This window comes from Mya arenaria, chromosome 17 (assembly GCF_026914265.1).
Source record: "Mya arenaria isolate MELC-2E11 chromosome 17, ASM2691426v1".
Lineage (NCBI taxonomy): Eukaryota > Metazoa > Mollusca > Bivalvia > Myida > Myidae > Mya > Mya arenaria.
Genome location: NC_069138.1, coordinates 45113311 through 45135231, shown reverse-complemented (window position 1 = coordinate 45135231; position 21921 = coordinate 45113311). Strand labels below are relative to the sequence as shown.

The 21921-nt window shown below is 36.1% G+C and overlaps 1 protein-coding gene across 1 annotated transcript; it reads left to right on the top strand.

The window, feature by feature from the left end:
* The first annotated feature begins 2530 nt into the window (after positions 1–2530).
* On the top strand, positions 2531–20474 carry LOC128224643 (uncharacterized). Its single transcript, XM_052934566.1, has 3 exons — positions 2531–2830; positions 16060–16194; positions 19969–20474. The coding sequence occupies exons 1-3, from the start codon at positions 2707–2709 to the stop codon at positions 20154–20156; spliced, it is 447 nt and encodes a 148-aa protein (XP_052790526.1). The 5' UTR covers positions 2531–2706; the 3' UTR covers positions 20157–20474.
* The last annotated feature ends 1447 nt before the right edge of the window (positions 20475–21921 follow it).

The window sequence follows — 21921 nt, the reverse complement described above, 5'->3', positions numbered from 1 at the left end:
TGATACGAACAGTCAATATCAACATTATTCTTCAGCGGATATCGAGATAATATACCTAGTGGCGATATTGTGTTAAGTGGTCATCGGTGTTTCATAAAGGATCGAACTATATTCTGGTATTGCGTATGTGATGTGCTAACCAATTGGTTACACTTCGGAATATCCAGAGGAGCTAAGCACACATTCTCGTATGACCTGTGCTCGGCTTGACGTCACATGATCAAGTCTTTAGGACCGTGATGATTCCTGTGTGATGGACAACACCAACTTGAGATCGTTAGCATCTTCAATAACATGAACACTTGCACACATATATCTAAGTACACTTCAAGAATTAGCAGTCGTATAATGGCAGAACATTTCGAGTCGGTGGGGACATTCTACAATCAAACAACCCCTTGGCTATAAACTCTACATCTACAACAACAAGGCAGCAGCAACAACAACAACGATGATTCCCTGTCTTCAGAATGATAACATGAAAAGCAGTGCTACATAAAACATTGACTAAATACCAAATTTGACAACAGTTCTGTCAGTGTTAATTACTTGTACTCAATCTGCAGTGTTATTTTCTAATTGTTAACTATGTTTATTAATTACCTGAGGGCTAATTACCAATTAGTCTATATTATGTCAGACATTTTGACAAATAACGTGTCAGTTTACTTTCTATTGCTTACGAAAAGAAAATCTTGCATTAAAAAGGGACGGTATCTATACGTATCTATACAATTCGATATCATTGTTTGGGATTTAGGCACAGATTTTCTTTTGCGTATTTTTTGTCGAAAATACAACTTGATCATCATTGTTTGGGATTTAGGCACAGATTTTCTTTTGCGTATCTTTTTTTGTCGGAATTACTTTTTTATTTTTTTATTATTATTTACCTGTTTGGGGTTGAGAAACATATTTACTTACGATTTTATTTATCTATTCAATTATAACCATTGTTTGGGGTTGACGCAAAGATTTTCTTAAAAATCTTGATAAAAAAAAGGACGAATGTCACGTAACAGAATAGAATGTGACGTAATACGTTATATTTAAGATATAATTAAGATTTAATTAAATGGATATGTGTCTACATACTGTATGTTTAGTAATGTAGGGCATATTTTATTGACATTTGAATATGAAAATGGTTGACAGCCGACCTGGTACAAATGTACAAAATGGTCATGTTAATTACAAAAACGTGTATTCCTTGGGTTGTAAAGCTGTCATATTCAGACCACAAATTAGTATAAGAGAAATGATTTTGGATGTAAAAGGACAGTTGGCTTAGACAAGGCAAGATAAGCGGCCTTGGGTCCTTAATGGACGGCAGTTAGAATGTGAGATTACCTTAAATGTCATGCTGTATTATATACTGATTATTATACTTAGAAAGATCGTGGAACAATAAAGACTTAGAACACTTGAACAGTTGTTGGTTGGTTACTGAACGAACTATCACGAAAGTTAAGTGAACAGTAGCATTACGTGACATCTCCTAACAGTACGTACAACTCTCGTCAAAATTGAACTGAAATGAATGAATATACTTGCCAGGAGAAGATCAAGGGTTTGACGTTCCTGTCGGCTCGACCTTGGCCGTGATTCTTTTCCACATAGAATAGAAAATGTAGCTTTATACGTGGTCTCAGGATAAGGAAAACATGGGTAATTTGAGAATAATTATTGTTTATTATTCTGGTGTAAAGTATGCATACTTTTCTACTTTATGACTTAAACAGTTTACCTGGACAATTTAACCCTCATTCTTCTAGTGCTAGCCGTGTTTGATACTAAACGTGTTTGAATATGATCAAAACAATCTCGACTATTCTGCTTTATAAGTTCACATGCTAAGAACTGAATTGCACATGCAATTAGTTCACATGCTTATGAATTGGCGACACAAAGGGAACGCCCTCATAACATGGGACTTTTCAGAATTTGCATATATTTTAAGTTCCTATCCTTAATATGTTTAAAATTATGAACGGCTTTGAATGCAAATATACTTTATTTTATGAGTTCCATCACTCTTTATCAGCATTTATAACAATTAGAAAAACAAAACCTTAATACTTGCACTGTAATCTTCAATCGCCTTTTTCTTATTTGGTGTACAAAACACTTAATGCTCGTCTTCTTTTTTCCTTTTCAATAAAGTGCGTACGTCGACAATTAGTAAAGCCCAAGTTATTGCCGTATATTTGTGTATTGTCTCTGAAAAAAACGATTATGAATTACGTCGACGACGACAACGACATCACGGCTTTAACACTATCCCGACCTGTTTCATAGAAAAACAGACGATTTAAAAAGAATCTTTAAAATCGGTGATATGCAAAAGAAAACTATGAATGAATTGAGATATATTTAATGAATCTCGTTGACAATGTATGAAGTCGTGTCAAAGTTGATTGATGTTTGTAGATAATAGTTGTTATAGAGCAGTTTATAATTGAATGATTAGGATGTAGTTTTTTATAATTGAATGAATAAGATGTAGTTTTTTATAATTGAATGATTAAGCTTTAGTTTTAAGAACTGAAACTAAATAGGCCTAACTGTTTCTATTTTAATTTCAAAACGATTTCGGCTTTCATCCATTGTTTTTCACTACTACGTCTTCGTTAATTAAATTTTGTACAAACAATCATAGCTATGTATGTTGACTTTAACATAGTTCATTTGGGCTAAGCTTTCACGATGAAAATAACCGTTAGTGCAGTTTTCTTGATGTATTTAATAAATGCCTATGTTGGCAGGAGCAATGGATATGGATACTATTCATCAGGTGGCAGAACCATCGTCAAATACAACAACAACATATGTAAGTGTTTACAGCTTTGGTGGAAAACTATTGAATATTGTATATTTTAATAGCTAGTTCAATTGTTGAGATCAGTCGTCTAGTGGTATCACCAAGAATTTGCACATGCACCGTTGACTAATTTATTAATTGCATCAGACCTCTATCCTTAAATGTTTTATTTTCGATTGCCAACCCGGTGGGTAGAACCGAGTCACTTTCGCCCTGTAAACTATTCAACATTAAGATTTAACGAAACCATTATGGTTCAAAGTATTTTTCCTTGCTTTTCAAGTCTCTTCAAAAAATTGTGCTATCACATAAATATAGATTACCCCCCGAACGCTGTCTTGACACCTAATGGTGTTTAATTGACTTTTGGCAAGAATTAAGATGAACATTGCGCGACAAAGTCAATGCAAAGCTTAACTCTAGGACGAGAACGGTCTGACTAACAGAACATAAGCCAGGCACAACTCTAAAACGGAGATAGCAGTTTGCTGCAACAATACGTGGAAACGATACGTGGAACTTTGTTGAGAGTAGGCTGTGACTCAGCATAATATGAAAGAAGCTTATATCCATGAAGTGACAATATGTAACAATAATTAGAGATGTACAATAAAAAAACGTACGTACACATATCCAAGGGCAAGTAACTCTCTCATGTGTCACACAAAATTCACAAGAGACGTTTACCGATCGGTTGGAATGTATTCCAAGTATCAGCGTTACATATCTGAAGTGTGGGTAGTTCCCTCGAAAAACTCCAATATAGCAAAAAGATAAACGTCATTATCAAGAGCATTCAAATCTAAGAATAGATTGCCATGGGTCACCAAAACATCGCCATGCATAACTACCCATCAGGGTATTTTATGTGTTGAAGTATCAGATTGATTTCTCTATACATGTCGCAGTACGGTCGCGCCACAATTTCCAATAAAGCCAAAAGTGTAAAAATGATAATCAAGGTCAGGGAACTCTTAGATGAGATAGATGTTTGTCAAGAACAATATGCCATGCATGACTTCACACCATGGTGGTAATGTGTGCCAATGATGAGAGTTATATTTGAAAAAGTGGAAGTAGTTTGCACCATAATCTCAATTAAAGGACACGTAACTTCGCGTCGTGATTGCCATATATCACGAAAAATACACAATACCCATGCACTACTATCCATCATGCTGGTAAAGGTTATTAAGTAACAGAGTATTATCTCTTAAACTATGGAGAAGTTTGCTTCACAAAACCCTCAAAGGGTTAAACAACTTATATTCAAGGACATTTAATTTCAAGTCACATTTACAGGTCTTATTTATATTCATCATTCAATAATTAAATCATTCAAACGCATCGTATTGGAACGGTTATCTTGAACAACCTACTCAAACTGGATAAGAGGATTTAATCATTTTTGGTTGCCAAAACCTGCCTTATAATTTGGAATTTCTAGCCTATTCAATAGTGCAACGACTATATACGATTTGTTGTTACAGTTGTTTAAAACTTGCTAAGGAATTTTATGACAATTACTGTTTTTAGAAACAGACAGAATAGACACCGAAGGCGAAAGCAATATTGAACTTTTGGCAGACGATTTACGAAATAACCACGAAAATATACGCTTCATTAGAATGTACAGTGCATTTGGCTTTTTCATAAGTCTGTGCAATGTCATTATAAAGAAAGCATGTCAAAATCAACAAAGTTCGGTCTAGAAAAGCAGAATCCATTAATGAAGAGGGGAAATATTCTTCAATAATAAGGTAAGGTAGCTTTTAGAATGCTTTAAATCAAAATGTAGTGGCATGCGTAATAGTTAATTAACAAAATACTTATTAATCAAGGCTCAGGCTAATACATGTATTGCAGACCTCAGACAAATAACTGGGCCACTATGAAATCACTTTGACATAATTTAATGTTAACATTAATTATAGCGAATGCGTGTACAGCAACAAGTAGAAAAACAGGTTTAGACTAAGCCATGAGGCTTTACTGACAAATGTAACATACGAGTGACATTCTAATAATATAGACTTTCTTAATAATGTATTACATCTTCTCATAAAATTTGGTTAAATTCAAGAATATCAATCTACCTGAATGAAGGTTTGCGCACTGAGAATTTCTTTTTCGACGATTTCTGTGATGTGTACAAATATAACTACCATCTTTATTTAACGTTTCATATATTGAGTCCAGCGTTCAAATTGCACAAGTTAATTTTTTTATAAATGCATATCCCGCAAGATTAACCAATGATATCATTATCTCTACCGTAATAGATTACGTGTGTCAGTTATTTTCTATGATCAAATGCTCATCATAAAAACATCATCAATAAATTATTCCAAAGTAAAAAAAATACAATCAAAACGAGCTAGCCTTGAGGCCTGGTTTAGTAAAGAAAATCAAAGTGCTGAAAGCACTGATGGACTAGGGCTTCATTCAGGGGAATGTTGACAACCATATTCTAAGCATTGAAAAATCGGCTCACATCACAAGGGGTCACTGTTTAATGGGCTAGCTTAAACTTTAGACTAAAACTGCTTGCAAGCTGCAAAGGAAATTTGAAAAATATAGTTAAGTGTGTGTAGAGTGAGGTGGGTAAGGGTGGGGGCACACATACTTCTTTAATTTGATCAAATCCTTTTATATCAAATGTCTGTTATTTGCAGTTTCAGGGAAGATTTCCAATGATGTAATTATATACTATATAGAAAACCTGTCACCTCTTTTTCAGAGGAGCTTTAAACCACAGGGCCATACTTTGAACAATCTTTGTAAAAGACATCTACATTGTACACCTATGTCATACTGCATACACAATGCTATTAGAGAGTAGTTTTTATGTAAAAAGAGAAGAATTAGTTTCTCCCTCTTAATTTGTACTTGGTATTCAATTCATATAACATGTTACCATAATAACTTAGTGCTGTTGATAAATATTAGGCACTGCCTTCTGTCTAATGCTATTCATATTACTGCTGCAGACTTTTGTACATAACAAAGCAAGTTGAGTAGACTAAGATGAGATGAACATCGTTTTTAAAGTATGAAATATTGAAATGTCTTTTAAATACTTTGACCATCAGATTTCATAACATGGTGTCAGCAGTTCATCACACTGCTAGTGAGAATGGAATACCAAACATAATTGTATTCTTTATTATATACCCATCATCAATCCACATGCAATACATATCACAAAATACTTTAACCCATATTCCGCTCCAGTGCAATACGGCCATATACCACTCTTGTGACGTCACGTCATAACAAGTATGTTGCGCAATATTAAATTGACGTCATTAAACCAATGAGTGCATCCTTAAAATGACATTTATTATGCAAAGATGTGGCTTCTAAGTGATCTAATCAGTAATGTATATAATAAAAGTGTTATTAGTACTGCGTTTTGATCCGGATATGGCGGAATGTCATATTTGATTCTGGTATTTTTTTGTAGATTTGATTTTACTCGGCTTGTGCCTTGTGAAATCCGAATCTGCAAAAATCTACTTGAGTTAAATACAACCTCCTGGATCAAAACACAGGAACAACAAAACCTGTTACCCCGTGGACAGAGCATCTTTAACCCACAGGGCCGTTGTAACTTTGAACAATCATTGTAAAAGACAACTACATACAAGATGCTTAAGGAAGTAGTTTGGAAAAATTAAGAATTGTTTTCTCCATCTTAATTTGTATGCATTAGATAACTCAATAATTGCAGCAGTTGGCCATTCTTGTATTGTTATCTGTCACTGTCCTGATAGCTCCCTATCTCAATAGATGCAAAAGGTTGTAGGTTCATGATTCTCCTGGTCCAATATGTCATACAGAAAGAAGATGTTGAATGTAGAATCAAGAAGCTTTCTTTTCAGGCACTCCAAATTGAATAGTACTGTAACATTTGGAGTGCCAATAATTTGTTGGATTCCTAGGCAACAGGTATCAGGTGTTGCAGTACATTTGGCAAATACTTTTCACCCGTCCTTGTAAATCTAAAAAAGCTTTCATTTCGCAAAAGTAGTTCATATAACTATATTAAGGTTGCTAAATCAGAGTTTGAATAATTCTGCAAACTAGATGTGCCTTTAATTGCAGCAATTTGAACTTCCAACTCATAATGTCAATTAAGCTGGTTAAGCAATACTGCAGTTCCTTGCTGTGGGGATTGCTTTATTTACTTTAATAAACAAACAGTTCTTGCGTTGGAAAGTACAATGTATTAATATGCATTTTTCTTGCCCTGACTCCATCCAAGCCTTAAATCTTAGATCAACATGTACTTGGGGCTATGTGTAATAGCAATGAGAACTATAAATTATGTTCAATTTAGTGCCACTTATGATATATCATTCCACATATAAAAACACTAACATGTTCTTTAAAACCAATATCCTATGTTATGATAAAACCATTGCCAAGTTGGTAATTTGAAAAGACAAGAAATTATATCTGGTCAGGGTTTGACATAATCTTTCTAGACTTGTTTTGCAGCTACTTTGAAAATCTTCAAAAGCTAAACTGAACAAGACTGGAGCAAAAAACTCACAATACCAAAAGGGGTTTTAAAGACTTACGAGATCATTCTCACATCACCTATACCATTAGTTCTTTTCTACAAACTTAAGTCAACATAATAATTAATGTTTTACATAAATATTGCAATGAATAAAACATATTGCAATAAGTGCCAATAACATAGCAATCAAGTATGATCACTATAGGCCTAAACATGAGATTTCAACATTTTCCTGATAAACAATAAATAATTTTACTTAACAATTTTCTCATTATTTACACAAGCTGAAAATATGGTCTCTTTTTGAATACTTCACATATTTCATGGCTTTCATCATTCAAACTAACATTTCGCTTGTTATTTCAATATTCAATGATTTTGTAAACATTCATAAATGATCGTTAAAATTAACATTCATGCTAATCATGCCTACCAAAAGCACCTGACTGACCAATCAGTATCCAATTTTGGCAGGGCTTATTGGTGGTTCATTGAAATCAACCATGACCTCCCACCATCTGCACTGATCAACTGTAGTTAATGAGTTGTTTCAATTGTTCTTATTTGCATAAACTTAGAAAACAACTGCAGTGAATACAATTTATTCCTCATCACTGAGAGAAAGTTTAGAAAAATGAACTAAGCCGAGTTACATCTAGTAGAATATCAAATCCTACAAATGTATTCATCATTTTATATAACCGTATTTAGTAAATGTTAAATTTTTGAAAGTCTAAAAAATGATATTTTGTGATTCATTTAATTTCATTCTTGTTTCATTTAGTGTTCAATCCCAAGCTTTCTTGTTCACATTTAAGTGCAAGAAAAGTCACTTAATAATGATCTGAATAAATTCATTATAATGTAAGGTCACATAAAGGATATATATTGTGCTTTTTAAAAAAACATTTTTTTCATCTGTTTAAAATTATGTCAAATGTAGTGCATTGAAATTTTATTACGAGTTTAAAGCTGCACTCTCATTTTGACAACTTTTTTATTTTTTGTCTTGGAACGAGCCAATCTTTCCGAAAATCCATGGAAACCAGTTATATAAGACTGCTGACCAAAATTTAGATGGCAGATTTATATATTAAAGTTAAAAAAATGATGTTTTAAGCATTATTCTTAAACTGTTAGTAACGGTTTAAGCCATAAAACATTAATTTTCGAACGGAAATATGACAAACTACGAGCTGATTGTTTGTCAGCAATCTGAAATCATTGGTTTGAAGATGTTTACGCAAATATTTGCTCTTTCCAAGACAAAAAAGTTGTAAAAACGGTAAATCTGTGAGAGTGTAGCTTTAAACTACATGTATGACAGGAATTATTCAAGGGAATGATTTTTTTGTGATTTCTAGCATTTAAATTGTCTGAATCGCTTGAAAATTTATAAATTATGTAAGGTATTCTCACATTGGTCACACTTTTTGAACTTTGTGCTGTCTTCTTTTTGTTTGTCTCAAATTAATACAGCATTGGCTTCAATTGTTGTTTATGAAAGGGACTGTACACCAGATTGGCACCAAAAAAGTTTTTTTTCCTGTAACAAATCTAAGGACACTTTTTTAATAAAATATTTTACTCTTTGATATCGTTATTGTAAATAAAATACCAAAATAAAAAAAAAATTGCAGTGAAGTGTCGTATCAACTATGCTATGAAGACTTACTTTTACTGGGTGGAATTTTCCAGATGTATACCTAACTCGCTAATATCATGTAATAACATCAACGGCAGATCACGCATAAGGAATGAATTCTACTCGGTAGACATACCTAGTAATCTTTTTTTAATGGAAAAACACGAAATAACTGTTATTAATAAATCATTTGTAAACTATGGGGATCATCAGTTAGTAAGTTTCAATGCATTAATTGTACACATAGATACCAAGTTTATGTCAATTTTCTACAATTTTCTTTAAGTTTTTGCTTTTTCATCATTAACTGAGTACAGCCCCTTTAAACTGTACCTTATAATGTCTGTGACTTATCAAATATTTAATAGTAATGGTCTACAACCAAGATCTGTTTTAATTATCCAGGTTTCAAACTGCATTGTGTATGCGATTGGTAACGTAATCTTGAAAGCTCACTTAGTATAATTTTTACCAATAACATTCACCAAGGCACTCATATTTGGATGATACATAAAGATTTGCACAGTCATTTATGTATACTTGCATTTATTGATAAAGGATACCTTTTTCAAATCTTTGATTTAGATTGCAAAGTATAACTTATATATATAAATAAATATTCTTAACTTTATCTGAATACACAAGCTAATGCATCAGTCAATTGTAACCATGCCCCCCCCCCCGGTCCCGGAATAGCGGGGACTTTTACTTTCGGTCCAGCCAACCCCAGCTAAAATCCCCGCCCTGCGGAAATAATCTGATGGTAAAGTCCACACCAAATGCCCCGCACCCAAGGGACATTATGTTAAGCCCCATCCACACTGTATTTTCCGGGAAGACCTGGCACTGCGGGGCCACCTGAAAGGTAAAAACATGGCCGATTTTGCCGGCTATCCCCGGTATACCCTCGGATGTGGGAGCCGTGGGTACAATTGACTGGTGCATAATGATCCATGTAGTGATCCAATCTCATGCCAAGAAGATTTCTGGTCTGACATCGCGAGGTTAGTTATTCTTAAGCATAAAAAGGCCTGGACAGCATTTGAGAAAGACTGTTGTGAGGTTTAAATCTTCATTACTTCACTATTCCACAACATTGGGTGATAAGGGAACTGTATTGAATATTTTGATTTTAATTTTGTTCCCTAAACGCCACAAGTCAACTGATTAATTAATACAAATTCAATTCTATCTCAACAATATTCGGCACTGCATCGTTAAATAAAACTCAAAAGTTACACTTGTAAATTATTTAACCAAATATCTTTCCCTCAAATATTTCACAAATTTATATTGAACTATCAACAACAATGCATCACCATACGTACAATATCTCTGACTGATTTTTGGTTTCCATTCTTGGCTAGAAAACAAAAAGTGAGCACAAAGCGTCTTCAGAACTTGTAAAGTATGCACCAGTCAAATGTAACCACGCCCCCCCCCCCCCCAGGGAATAGCATGTACTTTGAATTTCGATCCAGCCAATCCCCGGTAAAATCCCTGCCCTGCGAGAACGAACTGGTGGTAAAATCCCGTGAATACCCCCCCCCCCCCCCGCACCCCGGGGATCTAAGGTAAGAGCAATTCCCTGATATATTTTGAGTGAAGACAAAACCACCGCAACCACCCGGCATTGCGAGGACACTAGTTCTGGCTACCATAACTTTAATGTTGATATTTATTTTTGACTGGTGCATTGTGTTGTTTTGACACACCACGCCTCTGTCCGTTTTGTTGTTTTTTTGTTGTTGTTTTTTATCAATTTTTAGTAAGAATATGATGTGGTAACTGTGACTAGTGATAATTGGCAAAAAAATATTTATTTTTTTATCTTTGTAAAGGGTGACGACTTGACCCTGAATTTCCATATATTTGCCGACAGGACCCTGTTTAAGAAGCCATAACTTTATCAAAACTTTTGTGTCAATACAACGCAACCTGCCCCTGTGGTAAGAGAGCAAATCAAAATTGAGCATGCAAGATTGTTTTATCAATGGCGATGGTTATCACAATGTCATGTACTTACACTGAGAGTGGCTCCAAGACTTGTCTATGCACATAGGTAAACAATCATCTTATTCACAGATCTCCATTTTGCAAAATTGAAATCACATGATTTTTTCAAACGAACTTGGTACGTATTGCTTGAAATTTTACGTGTCAAATTAAAAATGCTACCCACGGTAAGATGAAAATAAAACCGTTTGATGGTGGTAATCATTCAGTGGCGGCTTTATTGATAAATTTCCTCAATAAAACACTATGAAATTCACATCATCGGCATCCGGAAGTAGTGATAACATACATGTATGTCTGAATCATTCGGCCGCTCTGATCAGAGTAAATTTTGAGGTCAATAAGTAGACTGGTACCCTGATTTACTTTTTCTCAAACATATAAAGTTATACAGGTACGCGGCATATGGTTTTTAGTTAACATTAATAGTATTTGAACAATAAATACCAAAAATCATGTTGTATTTAAAAATGTGCTAAGTGCCATGCGATGATTAGTTAAAAAAACTTTGTATCGAAAAGAAAATATAACGGAAACATGCAAATTATGTCGAAAAAAAGAACAGGGACCGACTTCGGAATACCAACATTGTATGCAAAGGATAACAATACTTTTTTTAAAACCAACTTTCCTGGTTGTTTTCTACTTAGACCGCACACTTTATTCGCTTTACGTATGAATTCACAAGACATTTCGAATGCGCGACGGGCACCGCGGTTAGCTGATACTGGTTTATTTTCGGATAAAAGAGAAAAAAGGGTACCAGTCTATCAATACAGAGCATTGAACGGAAAAATTTCGATGCGTACTTTTCCAATATGTTCATATCCTTATTGCATATAATCTGACCGTATGCAAGAATATTCATGTTGTTAACCCGATTAACTCACTCGCTTCGTATGAATTTCTTGTGCTTCATTAAAAGAACATACAGTTAGCTTGAATTGTTAGGAGAACTATTTTTATTGGATGTTTTCATTGTAATCAGTTCTGGTACTACTTTAATTATTCAAATTCGCTAACGGCAATCCAATCAAAATACAGCGTATGAATACATTACGTCAGTGAACCCCCAGATGCGGCTTGAGAATGCAGATAGCGCATTTATGGCTATGAACTAGGCCACAAGTGCCCTAGTCCAATGACTGTTAAATCAACAATTAACCCGCCGTTAAGTCTTTTAGTCGGTATATAACCCGTCTATATAGCTCATTGATCTATTTTTTCTTGTTATAATATTCCCAACTTTAAATAAAGTTTCATGTATCATGTATCTTGATAGATAACTTGGTTATAAGTCTTTAAGTCGGTATATCATCTAGCCATACGTCTTTTAGTCGGTAGATATCACAGCCATTTATATGTTGGTCCGTATGTAACCCAGCCATAAGTATTTTAGTCGGTTGATATCCCAGTCATAGATATGTTAGTCCGTATGTAACCCAGCCATAAGTATTTAAGTCGGTAGATAACCCAGACATAGAAATGTTAGTCCGTATGTAACCCAGCCATAAGTATTTTAGTCGGTAGATATCCCAGTCATAGAAATGTTAGTCCGTATGTAACCCAGCCATAAGTATTTTAATCGGTAGATATCCCAGTCATAGAAATGTTAGTCCGTATGTAATCCAGCCATAAGTATTTTAGTCGGTAGATATCCCAATCATAGATATGTTAGTCCGTATGTAACCCAGCCATAAGTATTTAAGTCGGTTGATATCCCAGGCATAGATATGTTAGTCCGGGTGTAACCCAGCCATAAGTATTTAAGTCGGTTGATATCTCAGGCATAGATATGTTAGTCCGTATGTAACCCAGCCATAAGTTTTTAAGACGGTTGATATCCCAGGCATAGATATGTTAGTCCGTATGTAACCCAGCCATAAGTATTTAAGACGGTAGTTAACACAGACATAGATATGTTAGTCCGTATGTAACCCAGCCATAAGTATTTAAGTCGGTAGATAACCCATACATAGGTATGTTAGTCCGTATGTAACCCAGCCATAAGTATTTAAGTAGGTAGATAACCCAGACATAGATATGTTAGTCCGGGTGTAACCCAGCCATAAGTATTTAAGTCGGTTGATATCCCAGTCGTAGATATGTAAGTCCGTATGTAACCCAGCCATAAGTATTTAAGTCGGTTGATATCCCAGGCATAGATATGTTAGTCCGTATGTAACCCAGCCATAAGTATTTAAGTCGGTAGATATCCCAGTCATAGATATGTTAGTCCGTATGTAACCCAGCCATAAGTATTTAAGTCGGTTGATATTCCAGTCATAGATATGCTAGTCCGTATTTAACCCAGCCATAAGTATTTAAGTCGGTTGATAACCCAGACATAGATATGTTAGTCCGTATGTAACCTAGCCATAAGTATTTAAGTCGGTAGATAACCAAGACATAGATATGTTAGTCCGTATGTAACCCAGCCATAAGTATTTAAGTCGGTAGATAACCCAGACATAGATATGTTAGTCCGTAGGAAACCCAGCCATAAGTATTTAAGTCGGTAGATAACCAAGACATAGATATGTTAGTCCGTATGAAACCCAGCCATAAGTATTTAAGTCGGTAGATAACCCAGACATAGATTTCTTAGTCCGTATGTAACCCAGCCATAAGTATTTAAGTCGGTTGATATCCCAGTCATAGATATGTTAGTCCGTATGTAACCCAGCCATAAGTATCTAAGTCGGTTGATATCCCAGTCATAGATATGTTAGTCCGTATGTAACCCAGCCATAAGTATCTAAGTCGGTTGATATCCCAGTCATAGATATGTTAGTCAGTATATAACCCAGCCATAAGTATCTAAGGTCGGTTGATATCCCAGTCATAGATATGTTAGTCCGTATGTAACCCAGCCATAAGTATTTAAGTCGGTTGATATCCCAGTCATAGATATGTTAGTCCGTATGTAACCCAGCCATAAGTATTTAAGACGGTAGTTAACACAGACATAGATATGTTAGTCCGTATGTAACCCAGCCATAAGTATCTAAGTCGGTAGATAACCCATACATAGGTATGTTAGTCCGTATGTCACCCAGCCATAAGTATTTAAGTAGGTAGATAACCCAGACATAGATATGTTAATCCGTATGTAACCCAGCCATAAGTATTTAAGTCGGTAGATAACCCAGACATAGATTTGTTAGTCCGTATGTAACCCAGCCATAAGTATTTAAGTCGGTAGATAACCTAGACATAGATATGTTAGTCCGTATGTAACCCAGCCATAAGTGTTTAAGTCGGTAGATAACCCAGACATAGAAATGTTAGTCCGTATGTAACCCAGCCATAAGTTTTTATATCGGTAGATATCCCAGACATAGATATGTTAGTCCGTATGTCATCCAGCCATAAGGTTGATATCCCAGACATAGATATGTTAGTCCGTATGTAACCCAGCCATAAGTATTTAAGTCGGTAGATAACCCAGACATAGATTTGTTAGTCCGTATGTAACCCAGCCATAAGTATTTAAATCGGTAGATATCCCAAACATAGATATGTTAGTCCGTATGAAACCCAGCCATAAGTATTTAAGTCCGTAGATATCCCAGACATAGATATGTTAGTCCGTATGTAACCCAGCCATAAGTATTAAAGTCGGTAGATAACCAAGACATAGATATGTTAGTCCGTATGAAACCCAGCCATAAGTATTTAAGTCGGTAGATAACCCAGACATAGATTTCTTAGTCCGTATGTAACCCAGCCATAAGTATTTAAGTCGGTTGATATCCCAGTCATAGATATGTTAGTCCGTATGTAACCCAGCCATAAGTATCTAAGTCGGTTGATATCCCAGTCATAGATATGTTAGTCCGTATATAACCCAGCCATAAGTATCTAAGTCGGTTGATATCCCAGTCATAGATATGTTAGTCCGTATGTTACCCAGCCATAAGTATTTAAGTCGGTTGATATCCCAGTCATAGATATGTCAGTCCGTATGTAACCCAGCCATAAGTATTTAAGACGGTAGTTAACACAGACATAGATATGTTAGTCCGTATGTAACCCAGCCATAAGTATCTAAGTCGGTAGATAACCCATACATAGGTATGTTAGTCCGTATGTCACCCAGCCATAAGTATTTAAGTCGGTAGATAACCCAGACATAGATTTGTTAGTCCGTATGTAACATAGCCATAAGTATTTAAGTCGGTAGATAACCAAGACATAGATATGTTAGTCCGTATGTTACCCAGCCATAATTATTTAAGTCGGTAGATAACCAAGACATAGATATGTTAGTCCGTATGTAACCCAGCCATAAGTTTTTAAGTCGGTAGATAACCCAGACATAGATTTGTTAGTCCGTATGTAACCCAGCCATAAGTTTTTATATCGGTAGATATCCCAGACATAGATATGTTAGTCCGTATGTCACCCAGCCATAAGTATTTAAGTCGGTTGATATCCCAGACATAGATATGTTAGCCCGTATGTAACCCAGCCATAAGTATTTAAGTCGGTAGATAACCCAGACATAGATTTGTTAGTCCGTATGTAACCCAGCCATAAGTATTTAAATCGGTAGATATCCCAAACATAGATATCTTAGTCCGTATGAAACCCAGCCATAAGTATTTAAGTCCGTAGATATCCCAGACATAGATATGTTAGTCCGTATGTAACCCAGCCATAAGTATTTAAGTCCGTAGATAACCCAGACATAGATTTGTTAGTCCGTATGTAACCCAGCCATAAGTATTTAAATCGATAGATATCCCAAACATAGATATGTTAGTCCGTATGTAACCCAGCCATAAGTATTTAAGTCCGTAGATATCCAAGACATAGATATGTTAGTCCGTATGTTACCTAGCCATAAGTATTTAAGTCGGTAGATGACCAAGCCATAAGCATTTAAGTCTGCAGATAACCAAGCCATAAGTATTTAAGTCGGTAAATAACCCTGTCATATGTATTTTAGTCGGAAGATAACCCAGACATAGATATGTTAGTCCGTATATAACCCAGCAATAAGTATTTTAGTCGGTAGATAACCCATTATGCTCATTTTTACAGATCCTAACAGAGACATACCAGAATTGGCCCATATGTACTGCTCCTACTGCCAAGCCAAGGGTTGGATGGTTTGCGTAGAGCGGTTCTGTGAATCTAGATTCATCCCATTCACTAGTTATGTTTATGGTTCTAGAGGTAAGTAAAAAGTAAATTACATTGGTACTTTAAAATATTACCCCCTTTCCCTGTCTATGTTGTGTCGTTACTCATACTGCCAAGAAGCGGGCTTGCGTGTCTGCGTCGAGCTTTTCTGTTTCTCAGGCAAAATTCCACCATATATGTCACCGGAAGGAAAGTGAACATGTACTTTCATGTTGAAATGTTACCCAGTCACACTTTGAGGTGTGACAAAATGAAGCTAGGTCATGGGCTGGAGCATCTGAGTTGAGCGGTTCTGTTTCTCATCAACCACTGATGTTTCTTGCTTTGGAGGAACGAATAATATTGTCTCGATTATGACAAAATGGTACTTTTATTCTCCGGGGCGTGACGAAATATACAGATTGACTACTCGTTCTGCTTAGACATTGACTGGAAAATATGCTTTGAGCGGTTGCGGTTCGAAATTTCGAGAAACAACCCACCCACCACTAATGTCGACTGTGCTACAAATAACTGGAGTTCCTATATATGTCATATCGTTACTCTTAGCATATTGGATGTGACACATTGTCAAAACGTGCTGTTGATTATAAAGACAGATTTTAAACCTTCATATGTCCAAATGTTACACTGTCACACAATGCCAAAATAATCCAGTTGAAACGATAGTATGGAGATGGTAAGGATTTAAGAGATCCCCTATACGTCAAATCTTTCTAAACAACCACGTTGGAATTGGTCCAGATGATTTGTTTGTGGTTATTGAGGTAACCTCCATATTTTTTGTCAAAATGTTTCGCTCTTCCCCTCTGGCGGTGCCATCAATGCTCATATTGTCAGGCCATGGTCTTTGGGTGTCTGCGTATAGCGTTTTGTTTTCGGGCATAACCTGCTTTTAGTTACTGACGAAATAATAAGAGGGTACCTTCGCCAGTAAGGAAAACTGTATGCCTCAATATGTGAACATGTTATTCATTTTCATTCTTTGGTGTGAAAAAGCATTATGTTGTTAAGGGTAGAACGGGTACCTTGTTATGTCAAAATGTTTCCAGGTCGCAACCGTTTGTTGCAAGTGTTGCAATATGATCCAGATGAACTGCCGGTTCATAAGGTAGGAAAAGCAGAGCTCCTCCGTATGTCCGTGTTGCGACCATTTCCTAGCTATAGGATGTAAATGAAGCTGAGATGATATTCAGAAGAGTTTATTTCCTTTATCAACTAATCGAGCGCTGGTCATCTAGGAATACTCCTTCTGCTTATACAAGGTCAATCACACAAGCTGGGCACAGGCATTTCGGTGAATTTGGCCGTGCTCGAAATTCCCGTAACGCACCCCCCATGAAAAGTGAGTCGCGAATAACTTACGTTACCTACAATAAATGTATTCACCAATGTTAAAGGAACCATTTCACTATGAGGTAGCGAAACATATTACTTGACCACAAATGTAAGAGACCAATGCGAAAATGATGCACCAAGACGCATATATTGATATTTTCTTATTAACGGTGATCGAAATAAAACAAAAACAAACGACTGCTAGTTTTTAATGAGTTTTTAGTTGATGCGTGAATAAAGCCGCCGTATTGCCAGTTCATTATTTAATGCCCTTCTTACTGATAATACGAGGGTTGTCCGGAAAGTTTTGAGACTGTGTCTATATTTCAAAATGTTTTTAATATAAATCAGCAAACAATAAACAGCTGTGTATATATAATATTCACGAGTTTCCTTTTGAAAAATAAAAATAAATAATCTCAAATTAAGGAAGGAAATGGTTGTCAAGACAACCCATCTAGCGCTTCACGGAGCACTTTGAAATTGACGTTTTCTGAAAATTGTTCACAATTCATATATACTACTCCGTCTGGATAATAGACGCCAGAACGTCACGTCAAAACATATGACGACAGTATGACGTCAGCTGCATCACTAAGCAAATTACTGACGCAATCTAACAGTAGACATGGTTGTAACGATCAGCGGAAGTAGAGAGGTATTTCGAAGATGTCGGAAAAAACCCAACGTTAACATCACGCACGGAGCAGCGCGCTATGATCAAACATTGTGTTCGCAGCGGAATAACTCCTACAAATACATATACGTTTCTAACAATCAACGGGATAAATCAAAGCCAGCATGTTCAAGGGCTTTGGTATTTCGCTGGTATGGACGTTTCAGTGACGAGCATGGAAATGTGTGCGATTAGAAGCGGAGCGGCAGACCGTCAGTCGTGAGTGAAATTCACGTACATTCAGTGCAGGACATGTTACAAGAAGACTGGCGGAGGACAGAGAGGGAAATTGACGAATCCGTTCAGCTAAAAAGAACAGTTGTTCATAGTATCAGCATGAAAAATCGAACGGTTGCTACCGATCCTAACTTTAATTGATTCATGCTTTCATACCTACAAGAAACAAGTAAAAGGGAATGCTAGTTTTTATAAATGACTCATTTTACGATAACTAATAATATTTGCTTGTTTCAACTAACCGACCATTCCTATTTCTTCCCCCCGACCCTGCACTTTTTTGCGATTGATGAGCCATTTTGCCCGGCACCAGGTTCACCCGTTCAGGCCTATTTGCCCTAAATTAAGAACTTTTTGCCAAAAAGTAATTTTCATCTGTGTTATTTCTAGGTACCGGCTACGACAAAGAAAGGTAAAAAGGCCCTGTTTATAAACTCAAATAAGGCAATTACGCACCTGGATATCGACCTTACATGTTTGTAATATTTTCCGCATATCCCCTCAAATTGCCCTGCGTGGTGGTTGAATAAAAGAATTATTTGATATTTAACTTGTTTCTGACAACATGGCGCTCTCTTGATTTAATACGTTAAATATCAATTCTTGTCATTCCTGCTATTTTCATTCACGTATTAGAATGTTTACTCTCATTCAAATTATGATAACAATATATACATTCACACTTAAAACTATTCATTTATTTGATGTCTTGTAATAAAAATCGTCTCGTTTCTTCATTAGTATTAGTTTTTCATATAAATATTGGTTGTCGATTATACACAAGGAAACAGATATTATCTTGTTCAAGGAAAAATAAGAATCATTCTAGTCATTAAAATATATTGTCAAACATGAAAGAAGGTGACAAAGAGCGAAACTTTATAAGCATATATCTGATACATCCCAAAGAGGTCTTTTGTTTTTATTTGCATACAATTATCGCAATACACGATGGAAATATCGAGTTATTTTGCGAAATTTGTTTTCAACAAAACCCACCCTGTTTACATTTTCTAGCGTTTCTAGCAGCGTGGTGACTGTTCTTTCTGTCAAGCTCTCAAAAAATATTCCCATTTCTCACTTTGCTCGTACTTAAACTGTAGGACAATTTGTGATATTCGTCTCCAAATACACCTTCTAAAATCGTACTGACTTTTCGAAACGTTTTCATAAACCTGAAGTTATTCCAAATTTGAAAAATCACGATTTCCTTCAAAAAACCTTGCAAACGAACTGTACATGGTATATATTAGCATTTTAGTAACTAAGCTATGCCCACTTCGCCCGTTCTTAATCATATATATTTTACTGCAGGACATGTTACTATTACATTATACCTGCAGTCAAGTGTATAAATCATCGAGTTGTCCACATTTTATCTTTTGGTTACTTCGCTAATTTAAATGATTTAAATGTTTCATATAAATTATAAGGTACGTATTGACCAACATTTAACATTTTGGCTTATTTTGACCAATCCAAAAATATAAACAGTTCTTACACTTGGCTTCTTTCATAATTAATGCAATTATAGTATCTCATTTGCTTCTCTTCAGCTGACCTGGCACTATTGCAACAAACAGTGATCGATATCTGCACTTATTGCCGGACCTCTAAGATCTGGGACTGCGTATACCTCTTCTGCTATGGCATACCCATGCATGTCCGGCATTATACTACCAACACACACAGCACGCACAGTGGACGCCATTCACAGTCCTATTATGGTCATCTGGCTGGTTGACCACTTACAAATTTGTATAACTGATAACATTTTACCCGAAAGCAAGAAAACCAAAACAGGACAAAGACAAAATTCGTTAACGCATTGTTACCATAGGTGTGTATTTAATATAAAGAACAATCGAAACTTTTATTCAGAAAAAGTTTATTATTCGTTGAACTTAGCTCATGGCATTCTCATAAAAATTATGCATACAACTAGTAAAGAAATCTGTCACAAATTAAGTTGCAGTGGAATCCCGTCCTTTTCTATGTAGAGTCCACCCCTCCAAAAAATGGTAATGTATTAAGTCAACCGCATCTGAATAGCATCGGCTAATTTTGCTTTTGTAAATATCAGAACGATAAGGACAACATACTTTACAACGAATTTCTAATTGGCCGCCTAGTTTTTATCATATGTTAGGAAAAGTATTCGGAGAAAAATACAAATAACCAAATATAAGGTTAATACGATTTATTCCTAATACGTAAAACAAAACTTCATTGAAATATGATTACGGGAACAAACTTAACACAGAGGGTTAACAAAAACTGCAAGATCAAATCACGTCGTATTTGATTTTGTTTTAATACTTTGTATGTCACACTGCTGCGGCAATTACAGCGAGGCACCTTGTCCTCATTGATATAATGTATCTGTGAAGATACTGTTGTGGAATGGCGTCCTAAATCTGATGAATAATACGCGTGAGCACCCTGAGATTTGGTTGCAGCGGCTGGGCACGCTTCTTGCGCTTCAAAAGGTCCCATACGTGCTTGATCGGATACAAATGCGGACCTTTTGCAGGCCATTGGAGTGTTTGCACGTTCTTTGCTACAGGTATAACTTGTGTGCTTCTTGCCGCGTGAAATGGTGCGTTATCCTGTGCCAACATCATACCGCGATTGGCACGGATATTTGGTAGAAGAACCAACTGAATGACGTCATTTTGATACCTCATAGCGTTCATGTTTCCTTGAATGGGTACAATTAGAGTTTTCGTCTGCATGGAAACTCAAGCCCACAGCATAATGGAACCACCCCCGAAGTTATCCAATTCTACCAGACAGATCTCATTGTTCTGCTCACCCCGACGACGATATACGAGAGCACGTCTGTCATTCCCACGTAGTGCGATGTGTGTCTCATCAAGATATAAAACATTGGCCCAGTCCGCCCTTGTAAATCGCAAATGTCGCCTGGCCCACAATAATCTTGCCTGCCTGTGCCTTGCGGTAAGTATCGGAAACCGCAGGGGACGACGGCAGCCTTTAGGCGATTGCGCACTGTCTGTGGGTATATTGCGTGATTGTGTCTGCCCAATGTCTAACGTGCCGTCGTCGCTGCTGTGGTAAAACGATCCTGAAGGTGGTCATTGACAAATTGAAAGTCCTGTTGGGGAGTCGTCACTCTTCTTTTGGGGCATCGTCGGAGATCTGCTACACTTCCGGTTTGTACGAATTTCGCCCAAAGACTTTAAATACTGAAATGTCGCCTATTAAAATTGCAACCTGAAAATTAATAAAATCCACTTAAAGTTGATTTAAAGGTGAATGTTAATAAGATACAATGTATTTCATTGTATGATTGGTCAGTCCGATATGACACAGGTATTGTATGGTTGACCACCCGTGTCATTGTTTACGTCTGTTTTCACGTAAGTAATAATCACCTACAGATTAATATAAACAAATATGTTTCTGTGAATATTTTGCAAATAATAACACATATTGCAACTTTTATAACGACGCGTAACATACCTGTCTGATGGGGGTTCCGGCAC